We start from the raw sequence: 25,944 nt of genomic DNA, 5'->3' as shown, positions 1-25,944 counted from the left end.
TTCCAAAAAATTTCCATTTTTTTTGTAATTTACATCTTACAGCCTTTGCAAAGTTTTAGCTAGCATAACATAATGATAATGTAATTTTGGTATACATGTTGATAACAATAGTTATTTGTTTCACTAGGCCAAAAAAAGGTCTTTCGGAAATGCAAGGAAAGTATTGAAATTTCAATTTCCGAGCATTTTTAAAACATTTTCTAACCGTGTCAAACACGAAATTTTGTGCCTGAAAATTATTAATAGTTATTTATTTTGACTTTTGGTTTCAATATGAAACGTCATTCCCTCATTTAGGGGAATTTCATCAGCTGGGAAATAGGTTGGTAGTACCCCATTCAAATCAAACGATTGCAGATTAATTTAAATTCAAATGTGTTTCAGCAAATTTTTGTGGTATCTTTGCTTAATTAATCTACCTTTACTATTTTCGAAAGTCATTGGCCTTCAAATTGACACAATTGACATTTATGCAGCGATGCCAACTTGCAAAATAAAACCAACTAACTATGTCATGTTTGACTGCCTAGACATGCAAAAAGTGATTTTCTTGCCGCCAATGAGTATCGCGGAAGCGCATAAAAGTCTGTTTACTTCAAAATCAAAAATTTTTTATTTATTGGGTTATTTATTATACAAGGTGTTTATAAATGTTTCTAGCATCAAGCGTGGCTTTGAAATTCATGTCGTACATTATTTTGCCGCTTTGTTTTCATAGTGACTATAACTATCAGGAAAATTATTTATAATGTTACTTACTTCAATGACGTTTTAGTTACGGTTTTATGCCCAACTTTTCGATTTTCAGGTTTTAAACTACAACTGGAACAGTTTATTTCTCAAAACTTACTTTGCTTCATGTTTGAGGTTAAGTGCAAATGTCAGTTGACAAATCGAAATCCACATTTGTAATGAGCGGCCAATTTCTTTGACATTTCATAGCCACCCTTGATGCTAGAAACATTTATAAACACGTTGTACATGTTTTGTATGAAAACAATGGGAAAAAAAAGAAGTTCCAATGTAGGTCCTGTATTTACCTATATATTTTCTCCAAGTGCTCTGATAGTCAATTCATGAACCTAAAACCAAAGCATCACGAATGTAATTAATGTAATTAATATACAAGTAATTTTAAAATTGCCTCTGTGTACTTATATTGTGTACGGAGGAGTCCAAACTTTTAATTTCAATTGGGCTACACGCATAATTACGTCACCCGATGAGAAAATTTTTACAAGGTGGTAGTGATCCATCATTTTTGAGACATTCGTTATAATAATAAAAAATTATAATATATTACCTGAACATGAGGGGGTGTTGACAACGCATACAGCACGGAATAAGCGACGTCGTCAGCTTGTATCGTCGGCAAAGTCTTTATTTGTTCAAGAATTTTTGGATCAGTAACAATTTTGTTAGCTTCTACAATGTCAGTCGCAACTCTTCCTGGACTAACGCTCTAAAACATACAATAAATTAATAAAGTTTCAATGACAACATTAAAGAAAACTCACCGTTATTTTCGTTTTTAGTCCAAGATGATTAAACTCTTGTCGTAACGTCTCAGTCAACGCTGTTACTGCATACTTTGATGCTGCATAGACGTTAATATCAGGGAAGTTTGGCACATAATGTCCAGCAATGCTATTAATATGTACAATATGACCATCGATTTTATTAGCTTTCATTATTTTAACAGCTTCTCGTGTTGCCACGCACAAACCAAGAACATTTGTATCAAGTATTTTTTTCCATTTTTCTGTTTCACCTTCAGTTAAGTTTGTTGGTTGAACAATTCCGGCATTGTTTACAAGAATGCTGACAGGTCCTACATTTTCGGATGTCCATTTAAAAGCTTTTACGATGTCTTCTTCTTTGGAGATGTCAGCTCTGACTGCGTACAATCTTCCTCTTTTTCCTGCAACTTTTTTAGCCAGAGCTTGTACTCGTTCAGAGCGACGGGCAAGACCGACAACCTGAGAAAAACGTGAAGATCGATTTTGATGGTTCTGGTACTAACCTTTAAACCTTCTTCAACAAGTTTCTCAGCGACTGCTGCACCAATTCCTGCACTGGCTCCTGTGACAATGGCTACTTTGCCTTTCCAACGTTCCATTGATAGTACCATGATTATGAACAATAAATGCACTTTTTTTAACGAATTGCTGTAGTAGAATTGGGGAGATTTTTGTTTTTATATGTAATTTCTAGCAATATCTGTTATCTTCTCTTGATAGTTGGGAAGAGTGGGTTTTATGAGAAATGTTTATTATGACTAAACAAGGTAAAGCATTGTAGCTAGGCGTAATAAATGCCAAGCGATAGGTACGTAAATCTATGTTTTTGAAGTGGGAAATATTGGCAAATCATGATCTTAAATGGAATGAGCAAACTCAAAGATAATATTTTTCCATATATAGGTTGTTCCAGAACTCGCGCCCCAGAGAGCAAGGAAGGTGCTGAGAGTAATTTAGACGGTAAATTTAAAAACAAAAATTCATTAACTTTAATAGTATTTGAGAAATGATAAAAAATTAACAACCAACTCCGGAAGCTTATTCTAGAAGTGGAGTAAAAGGCCATTAAAATTTCCTAGACAACGAGAGTGTAATGTTCATATGGTCCATGGGTGATAGTATGTGTCCATAGTTACCAATTTTCAAATTCTGTTCAGCTTCGGGATTGACCAATTGACCAATGAAAATTTGTTTTACTTCATAATTAAGTATATTGAAATATGTGGAAACTCAGTGCATCATCAGAATGGTTGCAATCGTTTCCCTTTAGTAATTACTACGATAAGAAACAACCAATTTACATTATTTTATGTTGCGCAACTCGACCTTGCCAAATTTCTTTGAAACAAAATGGTAAACTGATTGAAATTTTCACAGAATTTTGCCAACAGTTTATTAAAGAAACTGTACTAAAAGTATAAACGATCTATTGATGCAATGATTCAAAAATAAAAAAAAACTTGTGACGCGCAAGGTGTCGGCAAACTGCAGTTGCTCAAATCACTTTTCAAAATCTTGAACGGCTATTATTAGATGGTATTTTGTAAAAATGTCAACTAGGAAACTTTTTATAGGTTAAATTTGAGCTACTCTCGAAATACAGTTACGGCCACTAATTTGAGAGGTCTTTTTTTGACTTTTTTTAAATTTGCGAGGTTTATCGATTAGTGTCATTATAAGAAAAATAATAATTTGACAACAACAGACTATAAATGAACATGAAAAAGAACTTATTTTTACAAGTCTTATCTTATTTATCACCATTACATTAGAAACTCTCGTAGTTTTGGTTCTAAACGTACTGTGACATAATTTTTATTGAAGTATGTAGATAAATCGGTATAAAATGCGCAGTGAAGTTATCAGTTGTTATCAGGCAACATGTAACAAGAAAGTTTGATTATCCGCGATTTGTTACGTGGTAAAACAGATTAAGTAGTTTTCATATATTTAGTACGATCCATCATCTCTAATTCAAAATAATGCCTATTTTAAGAAAACACTTTTTCGTTTATTTTAAAATAAAAGTGTATGTATTAGAAAACTGTTACATTATGAATTTTTGTAATGATCCCTCATTGTTTGTTATCTACATATTATTGGCAATGAACATGACAGAAGTATCAGAAATAGATTTACATTTTTTCACCGACTGGCTTAATAATCAACTCATGAACCTGCAAAGAAACATTTTCAAGAAACTATTCTTTTAAGATGATAAGTATATTAATTACCTGAACATGAGGAGGTGTTGATAATACATACAAAACGGAATCAGCTATATCTTCGGATTGCAAAAAAGGAATAGTTTTCAGTGCTTCCACGAAAGCAGAATCAAGTTTAAAATTATTGGTTTGTGCAATTTCAGTTTCAACTCCTCCAGGACTAACACTCTAAAACTCAACGATAATAAAACTCTATTTAACAGAATTAAATATGTACATACCGTAATCTTTATTTTCAAGTTTAGATGGTTAAACTCTTGTCGGAGAGTTTCAGTTAAAGCTGTTACTGCATGTTTTGATGCTGGGTAGATATTCAATCCTGGATAATTGGGCACTCCGTGTCCAGCAATACTGTTAATGTGAATAATGTGGCCATCGATTTGATTAGCTTTCATTACTTTAACAGCTTCACGTGTTGCGATACACAGACCAAGGACATTTGTATCAAGTACTTTTTTCCATTTTTCTGTGTCGCCTTCGACTAACGTAGTTTGCTGAATAATTCCGGCATTGTTTACAAGAATACTGACAGGTCCTACATTGTCGGATGTCCATTTAAAAGCTTTCAAGATGTCTTCTTCTTTGGAGACGTCAGCTTTGACTGCGTACAATTTTCCTTTCTTTCCTGCAAGTTTTTTAGCGAGTTCTTCTACTCGTTCAGAACGACGAGCAAGACCGACAACCTGTGAAAAAGTCTTCGTGAACATTGTTTTTGATAGTTTTGGTACCAACCTTTAAGCCTTCTTCAACGAGTTTCTCAACGATTGCCGCACCAATTCCTGCACTCGCTCCTGTGACAATGGCCACTTTGCCGGTCCAGCGTTCCATAGATAATACCATGATTAATTATATTAATACACAAAGTTGTTGTTTTAACAAATCACTATTTACTGTGTTATAATGGAGCACCTTTTTGTTTTTATATGTAGTTTCCAGCAATACTTGTTATCGGTGGGAAGAGCAGGTAGTTATGATGAGAACTGTTGCGTGTTGATTTGTTATAAAAACCATAATGACTAAGCAAAATAAACTCCACGTGATAATTATTATCTATGTTTTTGAGGTAGGAGATACTGTGAATCATGTTCGCGAACATTCCTTCATTGAATATAAAATTTTGACCACATAAAGGTGTGTATGTACATATACTATAGATGGTTTTGGAAGATTGGCTCTGATTTTTTTTCAATCTTGATTTTCATATTTTTTACTAAAAATCGGTAAAATTGAGACAGAAATAACAAGTATATTCTTAAATATCTTTCTTTTTTTTGGAAATTATTATAAATTGTTTCGTTTGAGTGGTTAATTAATGTACATAGAAGTTGAAATAGAAAAAAAAATTATATAACTTATGTTAAACTTTAATAAAAGGGATTTTATAAGCGCGTTTTATATATTTTTTTAATCTGCCATTAAGTGACGATTCCATCTACCCTGATACCATTCTTTCATCAGTTTTAGAATGGTGGAAGCTCTTTCCCTGTTCATCACTATAGTTTCCTAGATTCTCAGTAAATCTATCTAGATGATGAGACTTTATGCCCATATTTACTGAAAATTTTGAATCATTACAACTTTTGTTGGTCACGTGTCGTGCTCAAAGCGAATTTAAACATGATAATAAACACTATTATAATTCGTGTTCGGAAGAGCCAACTCAAAGTCTAAATTATTAAAAATATTAAATACGCCAAAATCATAAAAACCAGAGCCAATTCAATACTTTCAAGAATATATTCAAAAACTGGTCTTGAATACATAGAAATCCACAGAGATATTCAGGGCAACAAAAAAAAAAAATTTTTTGTTGAGCTGTGTTACCTATGTTTTTAAAGTGGCCGATACTGGTGAATCATGTTCTCGAATATTCATTCATTGAATATAAAATTTCGACCATTATAAAGGTTAGTACCACATACATATCGAAGTAGAAGTCGCAAATAAACTTTGCACTACAAACCGCTAAATAATACCATTTTTAGAAAATTACATTTTTATTTTTTGATCATTAAATTTAATATAATAGCAGTCATAAAAGTTCAGACTTCAAACCAATTTAATTACCCTTTAGTGTAAAGCACCCTTTACGCATTTTTAATGTTATTTTTTCTACGACTGTTTTGAAAAGTGTTCAACGTCATACCAACATGACAAATACACACAAACAGTTGACATTAGTTCAGTGTTTTTTTTTATACGCATAAATGAAGATGTACAGTCGTAGAAAAAGCACAGGGTAAGACTCGTATGAGATGTTCATTTCCCACTCGTATGAATTGCCGCACTCGCTTTCAGCTCGTGCATAAATGTTTAGACTCTTATTAGGAAATGAATGCTATTCGATGCTCGTTGAAAAATATACTATTTTAGGACTGTCAATTTGACCAGTCGCTTGAGTTTTATCGTAGCATGCCGATGTTCTAAAATTTATGACATAAGATAATAACTGTAATTAAGTAGGTATAGACTAGAACTCATCGAATAATATTAATAATACGGTCACGGACACAAATTGGAACATTTTTTGACATTTTTAAAATTCGAGTGGTATATGTATCAACGCCATTATGATAAATATAAGATAAATTTGACAACATATGATAAGAAAAACTTGAAATTGACATGAAAAACATTTTATTTGACACGTTTTATCTTGCCATCAAATTAAAAACTCTTGTAGTTTTGGTTCTACACTCAATAACCGCTCTGTAAAAAGCGCAATTCCTAAGTACTAATCATTACGCAATATGGAACAATGAAGTTTAACTCTATTATTTATGTTTAGTTGTAAAGTAGACTAGCAGTAGGTACTTTCATATTTACCAATGGCAGCACTAGCTAAGTTGAGACTTTTGTCAATAAGATTTAGGAATTTAAGACTCATTTAAGGCAAAAATAAAAGACTGTTTATTTTAAACTAAAAACATGAATAAGTTTTTATTACACTCAGATATTTATGTAGGTTCATTCAGAAATTATGAAACACTTTTATATCGTTTCTCCAATTGCTTTAAGGGTCAATTCGTGAACCTATAAGCAAAAATAATAAAAAAACTATGTAAACCAACAAAAACATGTCACCTGAACGTGAGGAGGTGTGGATAAAGCGAACACTATACCATCAGCTATATCTTCAGGTTTCAATAACGGTGTAGTTTTAAGGCCTTCAAGCAGTTCGGAATCTTCCATAAAATTGTTATTTTGAAAAATTTTAGTGTCCACTAAACCTGGACTAACGCTCTAAAATACGACACTTCTACAAATCTAAACTAAACAAATATTTTGTCGCCTAAGCGGCAACCTCTGCTATCTCGGTTTGGTACATTTTATTTATTTTTCAAATTAAATTCTTTACTGGTGGGCTTTATTTCCTATATTTTTGAATAAAATAACCCTAAATTTAAATTAAAATATCGAGTTCGCGGCTTAGGGGACGAAATCAGACTTACTGTAATCTTGATTTTTAACTGAAGACTGTTTAACTCTTGTCTCAAAGTCTCAGTGAGTGCTGTTATTGCATGTTTTGAAGCAGGATAGACATTAATTTCTGGTATGTTTGGTATAGTATGTCCAACAATGCTATTAATGTGAACAATATGACCATCAATTTTATGTGTTTTCATGATTTTCACGGCTTCTCGTGTTGTAACACACGACGCAAGAACATTTGTGTACAGAGTCTTTTTCCATTTGCTAGTATCTCCATCAGTAAGATTGGTCGGTTGGATGACTCCCGCTGCATTTACAAGAATGTGAACAGGACCTAAATGGTCTGAAACCCATTTGAAAACTTTTAAAACATCTTCTTCGTTGGTTATATCAGCTTTCAATGCACACAATTGGCCGTCATGTTCTTGCAGTTTTGCAGCAAGGTCTTCCACGAGTTTAACATGGATATCTACTCCGACAACCTAAACAGTTTAAACATTTTAATTTTAAAGGGGTTGTATGTACTGACCTGTAAACCATGTTTCACTAGTTCTTCAGCTGTCGTTGCTCCAATCCCTGAACCTGCACCGGTTACGACGGCCACTTTGCCTTTCCAGCGTTTCATTGACAGTACCATGACTGTTAATTCAAACAAATCAAATAATTGAAGTAATTTCATCCCAATGAAATATAATCTTTTATCTTATCTTTTAATTGGAAACTTTGTATTGAATTTTTTTGTTAGTACATCTAGTAAATGTATCTAAATTTTGGACTACAAGCTTTACGATAATGAAGTATGGCAATTTGATATTACTTTGATAAATTTTATAATTATTTGGGTAAAATCAAATCGATAATGTGCTGTAAAGTGCAACAAAGACGTGTTGAATTATTACAAATGAACATGTCTAACAGTGCTGCTGCAACATCAGAAAGCACATCAAACCTAATTCATACAAATTGTGAAGCTACAGGCCGAAATTGCAAATGCAAATAAAAAAAATATGAACTTTTTTGAAGGATTCATAAAATATTTACAATTATTCAGTTGTTATAACTGATTAGATCAATAAATCATAAACAAAAATTAATTAGCTTGTAAATTTAATGATGCCTAAAAAATCTCGTGTGTGTCACGGCCAAAAAGTGCCACTTTGCCGTCGTTTTTTGGCTTTGATACACAAATAACTATTGTAGTGGAATAAAAAAAATGTTATATTATTACAAAGTTATTAGTGTGTGCTCTTTGTTAATTTCTTGTCAGACTTGTCGCCGACGAAAGAAAAACGAGTTGAAAATAACACCAAATTTTTTACTGGAAAGTCATTTCTAAAGCGGAATGGTCTCCTGATTCCAAATCTGAAATCTGTTTTGGTCTATCATATTCTTGAAAAATTTGCTTAGGTTCTATCGTGCAAACATTTATTTTCACTAGTTTTTCTTGAAAAGATATGGAATTGCTTGATAGTGGGTTAGAAAGCCAATTTAATCAGCTTCTCACTGACCTCTAAAACTTATCGCTATTGTTAATAGTTCCCAGGATATTTACTGCTGCAAAATCAGTACATACAAAGTGGGGAAGGTGGATGTTACTGAAAATTTATATATTTTGCATCTTCACTTGAAATTTTTCTCTGTAAAAATTTTATTTATAATCTTCTATTCTGACTTATCAAAAAATTACATTTTTGAGAACATTTCATTTTAATTTTTACAATTTTTTTTAATTAACAATTTTTTTTATTCTTTTTTATGTAGGTAACTTCTAAACGACAAGAGATAATAACGGGTTTAATATTGGGTTAAAAAGCAGAGATCTCAACTTTTGTTATGACATATTACATTAAAAAACAGTACCAAAAGCTCTATGCAAAAAATGTATGAAAAAGTTTTTAAAAACCGTTCGTTTTTTGAAATTTTTATTAGCTTTTCTGGAATATGCTGGTAAAAATTAACTTTTTCAAACTAAAAAAACTTGGTGACTAAAAAAAATTTACAAATATGTATTTTGGAATTCTGACCTGATACTTTTTTAGAAATTACTTTTTACTGTTCCAGTACAGTTGAATTGTGATTTTTTATTTTTCACTTTCTTCACCTCTTTCCAGAAATTGCATCAATACAATAATTATTACGAATAAACAATAATAATTACCGGAAATATTATTAATTACCTGGTAACCTCAGTAATTAACGAGTTATCACAACAAAAATAACACTCAAAACACGTAATTGTAAAGACAATTTGGAAAAGGGTGATTGAGAACTGCGTAAGAATAACAACTATGAATGTGCAAAGTAAAATAAAACTGATAACAAAGTTGATGGGTTTACCCGATATCGTTTAGTTATATTTTCAATTATTTTAAATTGAAATAATAATAAATTATCTTAGATCATGGTAGACAACTTTACTTACACACGAGCAGTGCATTTCACCGAGCATTCAACACTGTAAAGTTCAAGTTAAAACTCTGCAATATTTGATTATTTTGACACCCGCTTATATTCGCATTTTTATACGATTACCCTACCTAACAATAAAAATGAAAATCCAGTTTTTTATTATAATTAAAATTGTTTCCCAAATCGGAACAAAAACAATAAAAGCACAGACGTACTTTGTGACGTTTTTGGTACATCAAAACAAAGAGCAGACAGTGTATGAATTCTTGTTTACGTTTAGTTGTAAACATTATCTAAAAATATAATTTGTGTTAGTTCTGAACTTGATTTTCAGACATTTCAATCTGCATAGCGCCACCGCAGATTTGGTAAACAATCTGCACCAATTCACCTAAATATGAATCCAACATAATGGATATCAATTTAGAGACGCATCTAAATTTGTATTAAAACGTGAAGCAAAACAAACAAAGAGTTTTAATAACAAAACAAACACTTCAGAGATACCTAATTTAATTAATATCGGTCCGATAGAAGTAGGTTGATATAAAAAGAGACCAAATATTGTCTCAGTATCATTGTTGCAGTAAACAAACAGGTAAACCCACTCTTTTTATTACCCCTTAATTGACTTTTATCTTTCAGTAAAATGAAAGTCTTCGCTCTTCTTCTACTTTTCGCCGCTATCTTCGCCACTGTTTTTGGCAAATATTACCAGCCAAACATCTTTGTCGAACATCACCAACGTAGTTTGGATGAACAAATGTCCACCACTGAGCTTTTTAAAGCCTTGGGCGACTACTTTGACAAATTGAGCGCTGCAAATTTGGGTTAAACAACTTTATTAATAAATTTCAGAAGAAAAGGTCATGTCAGGTGTCCACCTACTATCCCGGAAGTAATAACATATTATATTCATATTCAAAAGAAATAAATTTCATCCCTGTCAGTGTGATTAACCGTGGTATGATTTATTACATTTTCCCCAACATTTGTAATCTGTGGTGTCCGGTAATGGACAATCCCATTCACGATACCTTTAACCTCTAGCGGTGTAAATGTCAGTTACGAATTTAAAAGAATAAGAGACCATGTAAGGTTGGTAACGGCTGTTTGCCACACCCACGAGGATTTTTGTTTAAATCATTCCGGTAGTTTAATTGTTTAAAAGACAAGAAATGGTGGAAAAGGATCGTAACCGATTGAATTGCTTCACTCCAAGAGACTCGCTCTTCTTCAGGTACTTACCTATTCTATACTTTACTTTCTTTTCAATTACGACCTCTTCGCCTCCTCCACTCTTCTATGAATCGCCTTCATCTTAATTGATAGTCTGATATAACAAACGAGGACATCTTCCTGGGAATCATGTCAATCTGATTTTTATTGAAATGACAAAAGATATTTAAAAGACCACCCTCTGCGGTATAACAAGTGTTCAAACCAACAATGATAAAGATCTTAAATTAACCCAAAGCCCCAGTTCAGCACAAAATGATATAATCGTTGACTTCGTGTCTGGATTTCTAAAGCGGATGGAAGTTTGCGCACGAACGACTGATTTTGACATTTAGGAACAAAAGATCGGTACCGTTAATGACTAAGCTCTGGGTTCACCGCTTTTCTTTAGCAAAAATTCAGAGATGCATTCCTGCGAGGGTGACGAATTTGAGGCAAAATCGTGGACCAAGTGACACATATTGTTTCAATGACCCAGTTGGTAACAATGAGTTGAGAGCAATTAAGACAGGTCACGAAATATGGAGTCTGATTTTGACGGGTTTTTGAAATGGAAGTGATACTTGTAGCAATTTGTTCAGTTGTCCAATTTTCAGACTTAATAATCACTCATTTAGATACGGTAAATGATGAAGGTCTAAACGATACATTAAATTATTTTGACAAGTTGTGCAGAAGAGAGATTAAATGTGGACGACGCCCCAAATCAAAAGAACAAAAATTGATGAATTTCTTCTGTTCGCTGTCTTTTAATCTACTTTCACTGTACTAATAGCTTTACACGCAGTTATGGTAATCTGTTTTCCTTGTAAATCGATAAGCAAACAGTTACAGTTAAACTAAAAAAACTTTGAGAAAGTTCAAATAATATCCATTTTTTCATCTTGATACAATCCGATACGCAACACTATACACTTTTATAATGATCAAGTTGCAGACTAAAGAAATTACACAATTCATTACAAACTAATTCAATATGTAGCCCAGACGGCGCTCCTCTAATCCATCGATTCTTTTTTCCTCCCGGTAGTGCGTGTTACCTGGAGTACATGAACTCTGTTCAAGAAATAATTAAACAGAGTTTAAACCTCACGTGTTCTCGCCACCGCCGCCATAAAAGTGACCTATTGTCATCTATTGTTATTTCGAGATACCAATTTGTCTTTGTTGATATTCGCGTAGGTTATTATCCTACTTTTTTCTCCTACGACTTAATACCAAGATTAACGGTCTTAAATACCGCTTAATTAGGACGTGTGGTTCTAATATGCACACTAATTTATTTATTTTGACCGAATACAATGGATAAATAAATAAATGCGCCTCAAAGTCGTGTATTCTGGTTCCCGCTTTATCTTTTTGTCAGATTTTTTGTGCTTTGTGAAAAGACTTTTACTTTCCCCTTTGTTTGAGGTTGGAGTAAATTTTTTAAATTGATGAAGCCGAAGAAAGTGTCGACGCTTTGTTTTACCCATTGGAAAAATTGTAAATCTTAGTCAAATTCACGTTTGCCGAATCTCGTTGCTATTGGTCGACTTGCTATAAAAAATTTCTCCGTGATAAAATTTGACATGTTGATGGATGTGTGAAACCCTGGATTTCGACTTTTCTGAAAAATGCGCCAAATAAGTTTCTTGTTTCACAAGCGCCGCCTCGTGAGAGAAGCCCATAATGTAATGTAAACTATCGTCGTTTCGACATGTGTAGTCGAGCGCAAATCTTGACAAAACAATCGTCTAACATTTCAATACACAAATCAGCTGTCCAAGCTTTCACAGATAACGAAGTCGATGACAAGAATTGCCCATGATGGAGATGGAATCATTGATCAGTCGGAAACCTAGGCACACCCACTCACTGACAAACATTGTGTGCATTTTGTTGGACAACTAGCAAACATTGTAAATTTGCATATTTTTTTGTGGAAAAGGACAAGACGGTGTCAATTCTATTTTTAGTTCCACAAAAATAAACATTGCATGATAGTGTTTGTGTTTCACAGAATACCGTTGCTGGTGAAGTGTCGATTAGAATTGTATTATCATTTTAATGAATTTTCGAGAATCTGTGAGAAGAACGATTCTTTGTTTCATGATCCTCATTGTTTTGATCACAGATCTTCAACACCACGGGACGAAAAATAGTGAGAAACAAATTTAATTTAAAAAAAACACCAACTTTTTCTGAGATTACCATAATTTTTCAATTCAAAGAAAATTAGCTAGAAAATTAAAATTTAACGTATCCGCCCACTTCCCAGACGAACAGTAAAGATAAGCAAAGGAGCTAAATGAGCATACATGAAATTTTTAAATAAGCATGAGCGGTATTATCAGGTTAATTTTCAATGATTTGGTCTTGGTTATGAGTCAATGTAAACAATTTCTAAAAATTAAATCGTTACACACACGTACCAAAAATATTAAATTGTTTAAATTTCAGATAATGAGATTCGTGCTGCATACAGTACATTATACACCTTACGTAATTTAATCAAATACTGAATTTATTTACATTTAATTTTAAATTGTAATTAAAGTTTTTATGATGTTTATGTCACGAAAATGTTACTGCAGTAAAAATAAATAAATGTTTAATCAGCACATGTTTATTAATAAAGACACTAACGAAGTCTTTGTTGAAAACGTAACGGTGTTGTCAAAATCAGTTTTACATTAACCAACATAACTGTAAGCATGTGTTAATAAAGTAACATCAAATTTACAAATTTCGGAAAACAATATGTAATCATTTGGGGGTCATGAGACCAAAGGAAGATGAAATAAGCCCAGATTGTGTGTTCGCATATAAATTTTTCAATACCATGTTAATTAAATAATTTTTAATGAAGATGTAAAATATAACAGCTCATTGTGTTGTAGCGATTCTAGTGTCATTAATGAGACTTAAAACATGCAAAATGGTGGGTATTATAACAGTATGTTTATAATTAAACGTGGATTAATATGATTTTGTCACGATTATTCCACCCACTTGTTCTTAACTGTTTTGTTAGAATATGTAGATATGTCATGCATTAATTGACTTTTTATTATAGCTATCAGTAGTGCTCATCCTGTTTTTGTTATTTGTTTAACGTGATTAATCATTAATGTCGTCAGAGGAAGAAGGATATTTAAGAAGTTTTTTAATGGAATTAGATAACAATAAAAAATCTTGACGCGCTGGCTGTGTTGATCAATTTAGTATTTAGAATTTAGCTCTCAATTTTTTTTCTGTTTTGGTGCTTTAAAAATTACATTATCGCATTGTTTTTTTATTGTTACCAATGGTTTAAGAAACTCCAACTTTCGTGAGTTGGTTTTTCTGTCAATTGCTTGTCAAAACTACGATCATAGATATACGCAATTTTATGACAAATGACACTTAAAAGACGCTTCCTCGTTTTTGAATTTAAGGACGCGTGCGCTAAAATTCATGTCTTATGCAACTTGTATTTTAATGTACAGGAAGGTACTATTCTTTCATAGGTCGCATTGCAAAATGTTTTGAATATGAATCACCAAAATCCTCTAATAAAACACTAATTTATAATGCATGGACACGTTGAAAAATTAGTTTTGTGCTTGTTACATTTGAAAACATCTAGTAGATACGATCTAACAACATTGCGAGCATGCGTTAGAAAGTTAACACAAGAAGAGAACCAAGAAAATATGCCAATAATGGCCAAGATTACATTAATCGCATTGTTGTTGAAACGACTCGAAACCAAATGCTCTCAAAAATTTATTTTTGTTTTTTTTTTATTGTTGGTTTTTATTTTATTTCTCTAGATTTTCTAAATTCTTTCAAGGTACAAATACTTTTCATTGTCTTTTTAATCCGTAGAATAAGCAGTCCTTTGATTCCGTCTCAACTGATCCCATGACATGCATTTTGTCAAAAACCACTTTAGCTAAATTTGTACTTTAATGCCCATTTATTATGCATTAAACTTTGCTTATCTCTTCCACTTATCGATAGTTGCAACAATTTTTCTCTCTGTTGCATAACCCGTTTCCCATATTTGCCGTCTTCAGTATGAATGAAACAAAATTCTGAATTTGGATGCACCGTTGTTGAATATTTAATGCTACCAATCAATGGGTATTGTGTTCTGTCGCCAAAGCATTAAATTACATAATCCAATGTAAAAATGCAAATGTTGTAACAGAGGTAACATCACATCGCATTTTAATTGAATGAAATGAAAATGACGAAGCATATGCTTCTAGAAATGTCACCAATGTTCGGATTTTTAAAAGCGAGAACTGGTAATGAAGCTCGTTTAAACCTGAAAAGATTTGTTTCGTAATTCATTAATGAATGATAATTGCAATGTAATTTTATAGGTGACGACATTGTATGAATTTTAACATTGAAGGAAACAGTTGGGGACGGGAAACTGGCAATAAATGAAAGGAAATGCGGGCCATTGACGCCGTTTGGTTCAACCAAATTACGTTGATAATTAATTTTAACAAATTTGAAATTGAAAGATTAATCGACTCCAATAAAATAGTCGAAACGAATACTGTCCCATTTCCAGATATTTGTAAATATTTACCCACAGTTTCTCAATTTTCTTCCTTTGGGCTCTGTTCTAGTAACGATTCAACAATTAGCACTTACAAAATGAAGAATTCAATTAACATAACATCAAGCCCACGATGATCATTTCTAATGTGCAAGATAAAACGACAAGACATTGTTGTAGCAATAGCAATATTGCCATATTTGTGAAAATGTGGGCGTTTTTTCCACTCCGCTCTTTAAATATTTATTTTATTTTCTCCGCACGTACTTGTCTCAGATTACTCTTTGAAAGTTTTGTGAAACATTAAAAATAAACTTCTTCCTCTTTACATAGTTTTCCAGGATATCATTTCCTGTACACGCGGTTACAATTTTAAACTTTCAGCTGATTGCACATCGCTGGGTTTCTTTAGCTCGCAACTGCGCGGATCTGTTTCATTTTTTTCATGGTAATGTATGCAGCTTCCAAAAATGGATTTGCTGTGTTGTTTCACTGTCTTCAACTTGTACACATTTGTTATAAAATTTTACAACAACCGGAGAATTATCTTGATACGGTTTATTCCATGGACAAAACTTACCTCACCTTTGACTTTCCATATGCTGCTATGGAACGTTTGGGGAGAGTAATGAAAATTACGACGAACGGAATGTTTTGACTGGTTTTTCAAGAGGGAAAACAAAAGCACCGTAGTTAACAATATGCTTGTGTAATGTACAATGTTTGTTTAAAATTTTACTGACCTTATTATGAGTTCAGTGGTCGATTGTATGCATGTTTTTACAACATGTTATTGCAACTTGATCCGTCTTCTTCGGTTGGTTAGCTTGGCTGCAGCGACTACAGTGGACCGACATGAGATTTGCTGTTCTTGAGAGAACCTATTCCTTTTTTTCGCAGTCCTGACTGTTCCCATGATAAAAAATGTTACAATTTTTTACGTACTTTTCAAAGAAATATTTGGACAACACCAGATGAGGTCAATAATGTCACATGAGACTGCGTTCATAAAGTTTCATTAGCGTTCACTTAGCGCATATTTATGCAAAATGTTATTTAAAGCGTCAACATTTAAATTGACGTTGTTGGACATTGTAACAATCTTTCTTACCTATGATGTAAAATATGAAGGTTATTTTTAAACAATTTCAAGAATTTTGTAACAAAGATTCTTTGTCTTACTTATTTGTTTGTGGAAATTTTATTTAATTGTGAAAATTAATTTGATTTGGTTTATTATACAAACAATAAGGTTTCCGTTGTTTCGTTTTGTCAATTTTTGATAATAAACGTGAAAATTAGTAAATAAAATGGTCGAATTTACTTTTACATTACATACATTCTTAATTGGTTCTAAATCGAAAAGCTTAAAAAAATGTGCACTAAAATTTCATCACACATAAAGTGAAAAACTTAATAGGAGTTTGAAATTTATGTTTAAAACGAAGACCGTTATAGAGGTAAAACGTGGAAACTAATTTGTTCAAATCGGGAAATATTCTCGTAATAGCTAATGTAGTGTTCTAAAAACATCACAACTAAATTGTAATTAACTTTTTCATTATGCTTACATTAATAAAAAATTAATGTCTACAATCGTAATAAACAACTGTAAAAGCTACTGTTCAGAAAATCAACCAACTTTCAGTTACAGTTAGTGTGATTTCATTTTATTATTGTAATTTTTATTACAATTTCTACCAAAAAACAAGAAATCCACACTTTTACATTCCAACTGTTGTTTTTATGTTTGACGGTCCAAGTTCTTTAACCTTACACTTCTCTATGAATTATTTTATACGAATTTTTATTTGATTTATGACCTATATCTTCGATAGTCACAAAAGGTCTGCAAAAATAAGCAATCTCAGATTACTATTGACCAAACCACCCACATATCTGACCTCCCAAAATTCACAGGTCTGTGTGAAAAAACGAAAATGTTCTTCTATTATTGTTATAAATAGCTACAGGCTGTTTTCACGTCAACAAAAAATCCACTCAAGCCAAAAATTCGCACCTACCTAGAATTTCAAGAGTTTTAGTACCACCCACGAGGTATCTGCTCGTACTCAGCGCCTGAATAAAAAATTAAGTTTATTTTAGCAAAGTTAAACTAAAAACAATGTTTTATTTATGTACCCTTGTTGATTAATTTGTGTAAAACAGTTTCCGGAATTTAAATCCAAGGGCGCGTTCGCTTATTCGTTCAGTGCGCACGTTAGAGCAGTGACTTCACGTGTTCGCTCCACTCTGGAGCTCACCCCAAATGAAGACAAAACAAACTCCGGAAAATTCTTGTTCCTTTCGATATCGAAAATCGATGCCCGGTATAATCGTGGAAATTATACACAACATGTCGACACACCTCCAGACAGCGATCCTCAAATAATTAATGACAAAATTGTTTCGTCTCTCCCTCTCCTTCTTCTGTCTCTTTCCAACTCTTCGATTTTCGCATATTTGCTGTCTCACATTCTTCGCCGAAATCGGCCGGAACACAACGAAGAAGCACGTGTGTCGGTCGCAGTCGTTTGTTTCGCGCACGGTTAACTGGATGCAACTTTACCTTTGCTACTGCTGGCATAGTCCGGGCAAAATGTGTCCGTTTTCGCGCTTTTCGCGGGAAAACAAAAGACAGATGCGTCAGTTCCGGAAATTCCGGGAGTCGCGATGCATTTAGTGCCGCTGTAAATTTCGAACTAGATTAAAATTTTTATGATGAACAAACAAGAATTTGTGTTAGGCAAATATAATTATCATCGTAATCATTTTTAATGCTTTGGTGTTCAGTGCATGATATTAAAACAGTGAAGTTCTTGTTGTGAATGCAAATAGGTGGTCACGTGCGAGTAAAACGTCATTTACCTGTGCTATCACGATTGAAAAAATAAATATGTTGGTTAAAAACGAATAGACTGTGGAAATCGCGAGTCGTCGGGAAAATCTGGAAAAGTGTTGAGTTTCTAGTGATTTGGTTCAAATGTGTGCTTGTAACAATGGCTTACGTGATTTGGAGAGTAGTCATGAAGAAATATTCCAGGATCAGATTAGGATTAAATGGATCAGTGGTACGTGTAAAATTCAACTTTTCAGGGCTAATACTGAAGCCGCAGTATAAATTAAAATAGTTAATTAGGAGCGTTTTCGATTTTTAGTTTCTTTGTCGTTATGTTTCGTTGTTGCGCATCATCAGATATCGAGAACACTTGCATCATTCAAGGCCGTTACGACAACTGTCACTTCTTGTCAGTTCGTGTCAAATGTAACGAAAATTTTACATAACTCCCCACAATAGTGCAATAATGGTACCGTTCTTGTTTTCTAATCGGAAACAAATCAAAAATCCGACACGTTTGAGAAATTGCATTGTCAAATTAATGTTTTGATTTCAATACGAATGACGAGGCAGTTTTTCAATCGAATATGCATATTTACGCAACTTTTCGATTTGCTTGTAGCGGGACATTTGCCATCTTCCTTTTCCTGCCGAACTAATTGGGTTTTTGCCAGATACAATCAGTGAGACGTACGCCATATGTGGTCTTCACAGCTTTATTATTAATAATTATTATTAAATGTTTTTAGTTTCGTATACATCAATTTGAATTTTTCCTGTGCTCTACTGATTTGCTCCAGATAAGGTAAAGTGAAGAAAGCGATATATTTAGCACGGTTAATGAATAAAACACCATTAAATAGGTAGTTATCTAAAAATCTCATTAGTTCGCTTGTTTTCTAAAATTAATTCGATTTTTCTTGATTTCCTGTTTTTAATTATTCTTGCACAAAGTATAAGAATGCGAGTTTTTAATTTTAATCATAAAAAGGAGGAAATTGAAGCGATGTGCCAGCTCTTCTCGCCACTTTGTTGGTTCTCATCATTTACCCAACACTTTCTATCTCCGTTCCTCTTTTTGTCCGTTATCAATTAATTATTCCGGCTTACACAATTTTTACATCGTTTCTAAATAATCAACGTTCACTGCTTTCTTATCGATTTTATTCCATTTAGACCCACAATTATGAGTTTACTGCTACACAAACCGAGCAACGAGTACATCTCTAATTAACATTTGAACGGGTTTTGTATTACATTTTATGATCATTATTCAATTACGGATCGGTTTTCATTCAATAAAACCGCAAACGAGGGAAAGTTTGAAGCTGCAGTTTCTGCAAAGCGAGGAAAATTAATTCATTAACGTGAGGTATACCAAAGTCATTGTACAAATAATTACCACAAATGTTACGAGATTTTATTTCATCCAACCTTTTCTTTCTTAATGGAAATAATCGAGGTAGGGTGATGACCGTGACACTGTAGGTGAACACGATACCGAAAAGGAAAAGGAAGAACCACCCTGTGAAATGGTATTTGCGTGATCTGAGACGTCCGCTACGATGTAGGGGGATACTTATTTTAATTAAGGGTTTTACTGGGGGGATATATTTTAATATTTTCTTAGTGCTGTGCCAAAATCAAAAGGTTTTTTCGGGCGTGGTGCATAAATCTTTACCTACTAATTAGTAATTCAGTGATTTTCTCTTTCTGTTGTCTTTGTTGAGAGTCTCTACTTCCAGGTACATACATACTTTGGGACACCTAGAATTTAGTTGTTGCGAAATGTTTAGTTGCCAGTTAATTTTGATGTCAAGTAAAAAACAAGATTTGAAATTTGTTGTTAAAAATTGGGCAATTATCTACCTGACTAAATTATAGTTCAGGATTTTGCAGCGTCTGCAAAATATTTTTATTGCATAAACAAGAAATCAATTTGTTTCACAGATGGGGACTAAGTAACATTAAATTTTTTGTTGTCTAAAAATACACTTTATGTTAACAGATGCATATTACTTCTTCCGTTTATTGCACCTGTTTATTGTACACTTTACGTCGCAGTTAATTTATTATTTATTTTTATGACATCTTGAACCACTTTGTAAAGTTTTCTAAAGTAATTTTACCATGTCAATTCGCTGTTATTGAAAGTACAACAGTGTTATGGTTAATAACAACAGAAATGTATAGCGCCATCGAGTTGCTATCAGTTAATTTCCCAAGGTTATCATTGCCGTACAAAGGACATGAACCTCTTTTATTAAATAATTTACCATTACGTCTGGTGAATGAATTTAGCGTCAAAATGTCAACCAGACCACCGGATTAGGTAAGGTCAACATACAAAAATAAACCCGAATAATGAAGTGTCGCGGCCCTGAACTGCGTGCACCTTTATTGGAGTTTAACAGCTCGAAAATGCAGTAAAACTGCACATAAAACGAAGAGAATAGAGTCTAGGACAGTTGTGTTGTGAACAGTTAATCAGTGTCTTTAGGCAACGAAAAATGGATTAAGTAACATAATAGCGGTTAATGTTACGTTATCATCACGATATTAGAACCGGGAAAAATTACTTTGTGAGCGGTGTTGCACGTTTAACCTATTTATTTATCGTAACGCAATAAATCAAAAGACAATTAAACACCAATTGGTTCCCATAGCTTTTTCTTTGAGTGTAAAGATAGTCCAGTGTCAAAAATACTCACCTTTTTCGTTTCTTTGATTCGTGCTTTGAAACCAAATGATAGAACTACGCTTTCGATTTCTTTCTTTGATTCTGTTCCCATGATTTCCTGGCTGTTTCGTAGACAAAGTATTCCAAGCCTGTGGCTAAATTGGTATCTTTTCTTCCGTCCTTCGTTACCCAGTAATTTGCAGTTTGATTGATACCATACCTTTAAATCAATTGTATTCACGGTGTTGTTATAATGTCACTAAAAATCAAACACATGTAGAACGGATGCAATCCGAAATGTCGTGAGAAGCATATGGGAGGTGTAAATGTGAAGGGAAAAATTCAAGAAAGCCAAGTTCCTGCTTCCTTCTAGTACTAGTAACGTTTTCTATACAAGTCATTTTAAGGCTATCAATAATGATCGAAAGTGTTTTTATTTTATGTGAATATCGGTTTTTCACTTTCTCTGGAAGCCGGCAATTTACACGAATTAAGCATTATTTCCACAGTTATTGAAAGATGTGGATAAGTGTGTTGATTTTTTGAAAGTTTCTTTAAGCAACATGTAATTTGGCGTTAATATTTATAATCTTGGTTTTTGTGTAGGATTCTTCCGCACGTAGGCTTTCTTTAAAATCCTACAAAAGTTTATTAAGCAATTATTAAAATGTTTTAAAGAATAAATGAACTACCTACAATAGAAACCTGTAGGTGCTATTTTATTCAAAAATAAATTGGCACAGTTTAAAAAAGTGGCGCAAATGTCACTAGTTTTAAGGAAATGTGAGTCATTGTGCAATATATCGTTGATAAATTGTAATAAATCACAATTATAATGTTTACTGTGTATTTATTGCTTCGCAGGTATGTGTATAAATTACGAGTATTTTCTGCAAGTCTTGCCTTAAACACGGGCTCGCAATAAGTATTGGTTATTAAGCTCTCTACTTGTATTTATTTTAATGAATAATTGAAGCATAAATTACATTCTTGTTTTATTCCATATTAATTAAATCCATGAAAATGACTAATGTGAATATAATTCACATTATACTCGGAATCGAGATGTTGACAGATTATAGACTATTGTATGTAAGTGTGATATTCATAGTGCAATATTTTCTCTTGTGTTTTACACAAATGTATGTCATTTTTTACGGAGGCGTGTGTCTTTACAGTTAATTGTTGTACTTCAAGGCATGAGTTTAAATTTGACTTTATTAAAATCTTGTTTTTTTGGACTGTCTCGTTTATATCATGATATTTCTATGTATTTTAATGATTGAGTTTGTCTGTCACAAGTCATTGAAGTCAATTAAGTATTGATTGTTATGCAAGGTGCACGAGCAATCATTCTGCAAGGTAAATTTCATTCATTCACAATGATGAGAGTAATTTTCTTTCGTACCTGTACTTTGCAATTTTTTTTGGATAAAGATGGTGATTTTGAAATATGATAGTTAATAGTTGGAAGGGTAAAAATCTCAAACTTTAGACTTCATTCAGGGCCTATTTTTAGTGCCGATTGCGTGCAATTGATGTAAAAAAATTTCACATAGAGAGAAAAATCGGCACAGACGGAGCACTGAAATTAGCTGCCAAATCTTCTGAATAGGCTACCGGACTGTTTTTTTTTTATTTCAAAAAATAAATCTGTCCAGTCTGAAAACATTAAAAATCAGTGTCCTTTTTTTTTGCGCACTTTATTTATACCAAAAAAAAATATTTAAAAAATGGATAGTTTCAAACACGCGCCTTGGTGACGTAACAACTTCTTAGTCGACGCCTATTGGCTGTACAGGTAATGCCGAGGTCATTGGTGAAAACGATGAAGTTGAGTTTGAATTGAGGTTATGAATGCATAAAATGTGTGTGCAGAACGCGAATTGCTGTAGTTTTTGTATCTTTCTTACTTTAGTGCTGCAATAATCGAAAAGCGAAAATAGACAGATGACGTTCGGTGCAGATGATTCCTGAGCTGACTTATGAAAACAAAACTTCTGATTGGTTGACGCAAGTGTGCTATAAATCGGAAACCAGTTAGGAATTATAACGATTACTCTATCTCACTCTCACCAATGCAACATTCCGTTGACGTATGCGTTTTCTCAATTCATATGCATAGAAAGGAGTTATGACGTAGTCATTGAAGACTTATTTAAACTAACAGCGCGAAGCTGGATTTCAAACGAATATTTAGCTAATAATTCCGACCTTTGGAGAACAAAAAATCTGTTTGGTAATTGATTCATGCGTATACGTAACTCATAAACATAATAAAATGCATGGATTTTTCTGGTGTCCGGTAGCCTATTGATGACATTTTTATTAATTTGTTTTAAACCAAACGAAGTTAAAATTTGATGCTGCGTAAATTTGAGTAGCACTGAAAGGCAAAGAAAGACCTCTAGTGATAAGAAAATTACAAAACCCTCATTGTTTCAGATTTCAGATTTGTTTGATTTTCCCATTGATGGTGACTGTGTAAAGAAGAAAGTATGTAATGTAACACTCAAGCGTTTGCACTTCTGTTAAATAAAACACCATCATACCTAGTCCATGCAGTAAAATAAACTCGAAGTTTTAAATAATTTCAATAATGTGACTAATTTTTTGTGGGGAATTTCATTTTATTGTTCTAAACAAAATGTGAAAAGCTTTTGTCGACAGTTACGTAGTGGTAAAATTAACAAAATTTTGCTTGTCTCAGTTTTTTATGATCAGCAAGAATACATTACAGAAGTCAATAATCTGCGTGATTTTCTACGACGTATGAAATTAATCTTCTGCAGACTGAATTTTTTATGTATATTTTCCTCAAAGAAACTCAATGTAGAAATGTATATCTTTATTGAAGTGTCACACTTAAGCGTCATATTCATCAGATTTGTACAAGGTAAACTTAGCAGTTATCACATGTTGTTGATTAAAAAAGTTAACTATCCAACGACCATTTCAAAATAAAATTTCCAGTTTTAAAATTATTGAAGGGACAATTTTGATTGTCTCCAAAATGTTATACAGATGTAGTATTTTAGTCTCCATCACCTTTTGAGACAACAATATTAAAGATCTACAGTCCATAGTCTAACATACTGATTTAATTATTTCGAAGGTTAATTTGCAAAATTTAGGTAATTCTTTGTGCATATAATGACAGTGTGCTTCAAGTGTAGGAAGTCGTAGGAAGTGTAATTGACTAAAGGTATAATTAATGTAAAAGAAATTTTCGTGGATTCGATGCTCCCTTGATATAAAAAAATATTACGAGATCTTTTTTGTGGCAAATTAGATAAGCAAGGTATATTTGTAATTTTCCATTTTCAGACAGAAATTTTTGCCACTCCAATCACGACTTATATTCGATAATTGCAAAGAATGTTTTTTTGACGTTTATCATCGCGTTACTTTTTTAACAGCACACTTATCGATGGGACATTTTATGTAGAGCAACTATAGAAGGTGTACAGAAAAAATCAGCCACATCGAAATTATTCCGAATTTTTGGTATTTTTGTGTCTATTTTGTCTAGACTATCGACTAATTGATGTCCATTTGAGGAATCTACCTAAATGTTGCAACATAAAAATTGACCTAGACGTTTAACAGTGAACCAATAAACGTTGCTAGTGTGGTCAAAATAAAAAGATAAATAGAAGTGATCTCCAGTACTCGTGAATAATAATACTCTTATAATAATTATTATTAGGGTATTAATAGTCTACTCAAATAGGTATTTAGGTTGATACAAACTTATAAGTGAGTATATTGACAATCGGCATTTTACTTCAAAGTTAATGGAGTTCATTTTTACCGGTAGTTTTGTCAGTGGGTTTATTTATAAGTTTTAGCGATAACGTGTAATAGGTAGTTTGGTAGGCTTAATTCGATGAAAAATCTACAACATACAAGTGTACACAACGGTTTCGTAGATAATTTATTCCTAACAAATATTTAACTAATGTATAAATATTTACTTTGTTTTTGTAAGCTATGCAGAATTTTACAAATCGAATCCTTTATAATTTGATACTCCAACTACGCACCCGCTGTTGGCAAATAACAGACTACAGGTAGATGTTAAAGAAATAATTACAGGTAAAAGTCACTAGTTAACTAATTGAGTGTCTGAAAACATTTACAACTGGTAATCATTATAATTCTTCGCGTGGCCAATTTTTACCAGTAAATCATTTAAAAAATATAAAGCAATAATTTTCTTTTAGTCAAATGGGAAGAAGTAAGTTGCCATAAACATGTTTGCATTAATTGCACAATTTGCAAAAAATTCATTTTCTTTAATTAATTGTTGGCCAGTCTAGGTAAACTGACTAATTCAGATACTGGTCAATGTTGAAATGTAGGTCACCGTTGACCAACTTTTTCTGTTTACTATTTTTCCATTTTGTCAATTTTATTTCTTATTTTTCTCACTGAAATGCTTGGACTTCAGTATCAGACAATGATTGCTTTAGTGATTTTGTCATGATAAGCAAGTAAAATAATTGCCGACTCAAGCACAGCTTACGGTTTAATTGCATTAACACTAACAGCTCCAACGGTGTATGCATTTATTTAATCGGTAATTATATTTTTTCTCTTCCACCATAAGCTGCGTATTTCCTTATCTTGATTTCAAGTTCCACGTCGTGGTCGTTTGTTCAACCCGAAAATTGTTAAGACCTTGTAATCCCGCCTTAACCCAATAAATCGCGGTTGCATCCATTCATGACGAAGACCCTCGAGGTCAGTGGCTCAGTGCGATTGCACTCTTGTGTCAATTTCATCCGCAAGACATATGTCACCAAGTCATTCGTTCATATAAAAGTTTTCTCTAGATATCATTCGCACGTCTCTATTAATTACATCGTCCCATCTGACCCCTAGCGGTGCAGACTTGAACCCTATTGTTGTAGAAACTTTATTATTATATGGACGATCATAATTAGCGGGTCATTCTACATTAACATATCCATCTCTCACGCTCGCTTCCTGCCGGATTGACTTTTCGCACGTGACCTAAATTCGTGTGAGGGGTGGGCGCTTTGAAAAAGCGGTGG

At 32.9% G+C, this 25,944-nt stretch overlaps 4 protein-coding genes and 1 long non-coding RNA gene across 13 annotated transcripts in view; 2 read left to right on the top strand and 3 right to left on the bottom strand.

The window, feature by feature from the left end:
* Positions 1 to 25,944, top strand: part of LOC148178350 (uncharacterized) — a 152,872-nt gene that overhangs the window by 23,179 nt on the left and 103,749 nt on the right. Inside the window, exon 1 of one of the 5 annotated variants that reach the window (XM_088031360.1) lies at positions 17,898 to 18,436. The exons of the other annotated variants lie outside the window; for them this stretch is intronic. Within the exon in view, the coding sequence (XP_087887486.1) occupies positions 18,365 to 18,436 (72 nt within the window). The 5' untranslated portion in view covers positions 17,898 to 18,364. Of the gene's footprint in view, positions 1 to 17,897; positions 18,437 to 25,944 lie in introns of those variants that run through there. 5 annotated transcript variants of the gene reach the window in all.
* LOC148178356 (farnesol dehydrogenase-like) lies at positions 34 to 2,929 on the bottom strand. The gene is made up of 4 exons (XM_088031534.1): positions 2,024 to 2,929; positions 1,518 to 1,979; positions 1,304 to 1,462; positions 34 to 1,082 (listed from the first exon to the last, which is right to left on the bottom strand). The coding sequence occupies exons 1-4, from the start codon at positions 2,129 to 2,131 to the stop codon at positions 1,041 to 1,043; spliced, it is 771 nt and encodes a 256-aa protein (XP_087887660.1). The 5' UTR covers positions 2,132 to 2,929; the 3' UTR covers positions 34 to 1,040.
* On the bottom strand, positions 3,510 to 4,737 carry LOC148178355 (farnesol dehydrogenase-like). The gene is made up of 4 exons (XM_088050652.1): positions 4,478 to 4,737; positions 3,967 to 4,428; positions 3,755 to 3,913; positions 3,510 to 3,697 (listed from the first exon to the last, which is right to left on the bottom strand). Exons 1-4 carry the CDS (start codon positions 4,583 to 4,585, stop codon positions 3,656 to 3,658), a joined length of 771 nt encoding a protein of 256 aa, XP_087906778.1. The 5' UTR covers positions 4,586 to 4,737; the 3' UTR covers positions 3,510 to 3,655.
* On the bottom strand, positions 6,632 to 9,447 carry LOC148178354 (farnesol dehydrogenase-like). 5 transcript variants are annotated; one of them, XM_088029191.1, is made up of 5 exons: positions 9,355 to 9,447; positions 7,707 to 7,816; positions 7,198 to 7,659; positions 6,830 to 6,988; positions 6,632 to 6,778 (listed from the first exon to the last, which is right to left on the bottom strand). In XM_088029191.1, the coding sequence occupies exons 2-5, from the start codon at positions 7,812 to 7,814 to the stop codon at positions 6,737 to 6,739; spliced, it is 771 nt and encodes a 256-aa protein (XP_087885317.1). In that variant the 5' UTR covers positions 7,815 to 7,816; positions 9,355 to 9,447; the 3' UTR covers positions 6,632 to 6,736. The 5 variants fall into 5 exon arrangements, with proteins under 5 accessions (XP_087885317.1, XP_087885318.1, XP_087885319.1 ...); XM_088029192.1 differs by having other exon boundaries at positions 9,336 to 9,356; XM_088029193.1 differs by lacking the exon at positions 9,355 to 9,447 and adding an exon at positions 9,224 to 9,297.
* Positions 10,122 to 10,545, top strand: LOC148178353 (uncharacterized). Its single transcript, XR_015769688.1, has 2 exons — positions 10,122 to 10,184; positions 10,232 to 10,545. It is a non-coding gene; the product is annotated as an uncharacterized LOC148178353 (long non-coding RNA).

Source organism: Gnatocerus cornutus, chromosome 2, assembly GCF_029298725.1.
Source record: "Gnatocerus cornutus isolate USDA-ARS CGAHR chromosome 2, icGnaCorn1.1, whole genome shotgun sequence".
Taxonomy (NCBI): Eukaryota; Metazoa; Arthropoda; class Insecta; order Coleoptera; family Tenebrionidae; genus Gnatocerus; species Gnatocerus cornutus.
This window is presented reverse-complemented; position numbering and strand designations above follow the sequence as displayed.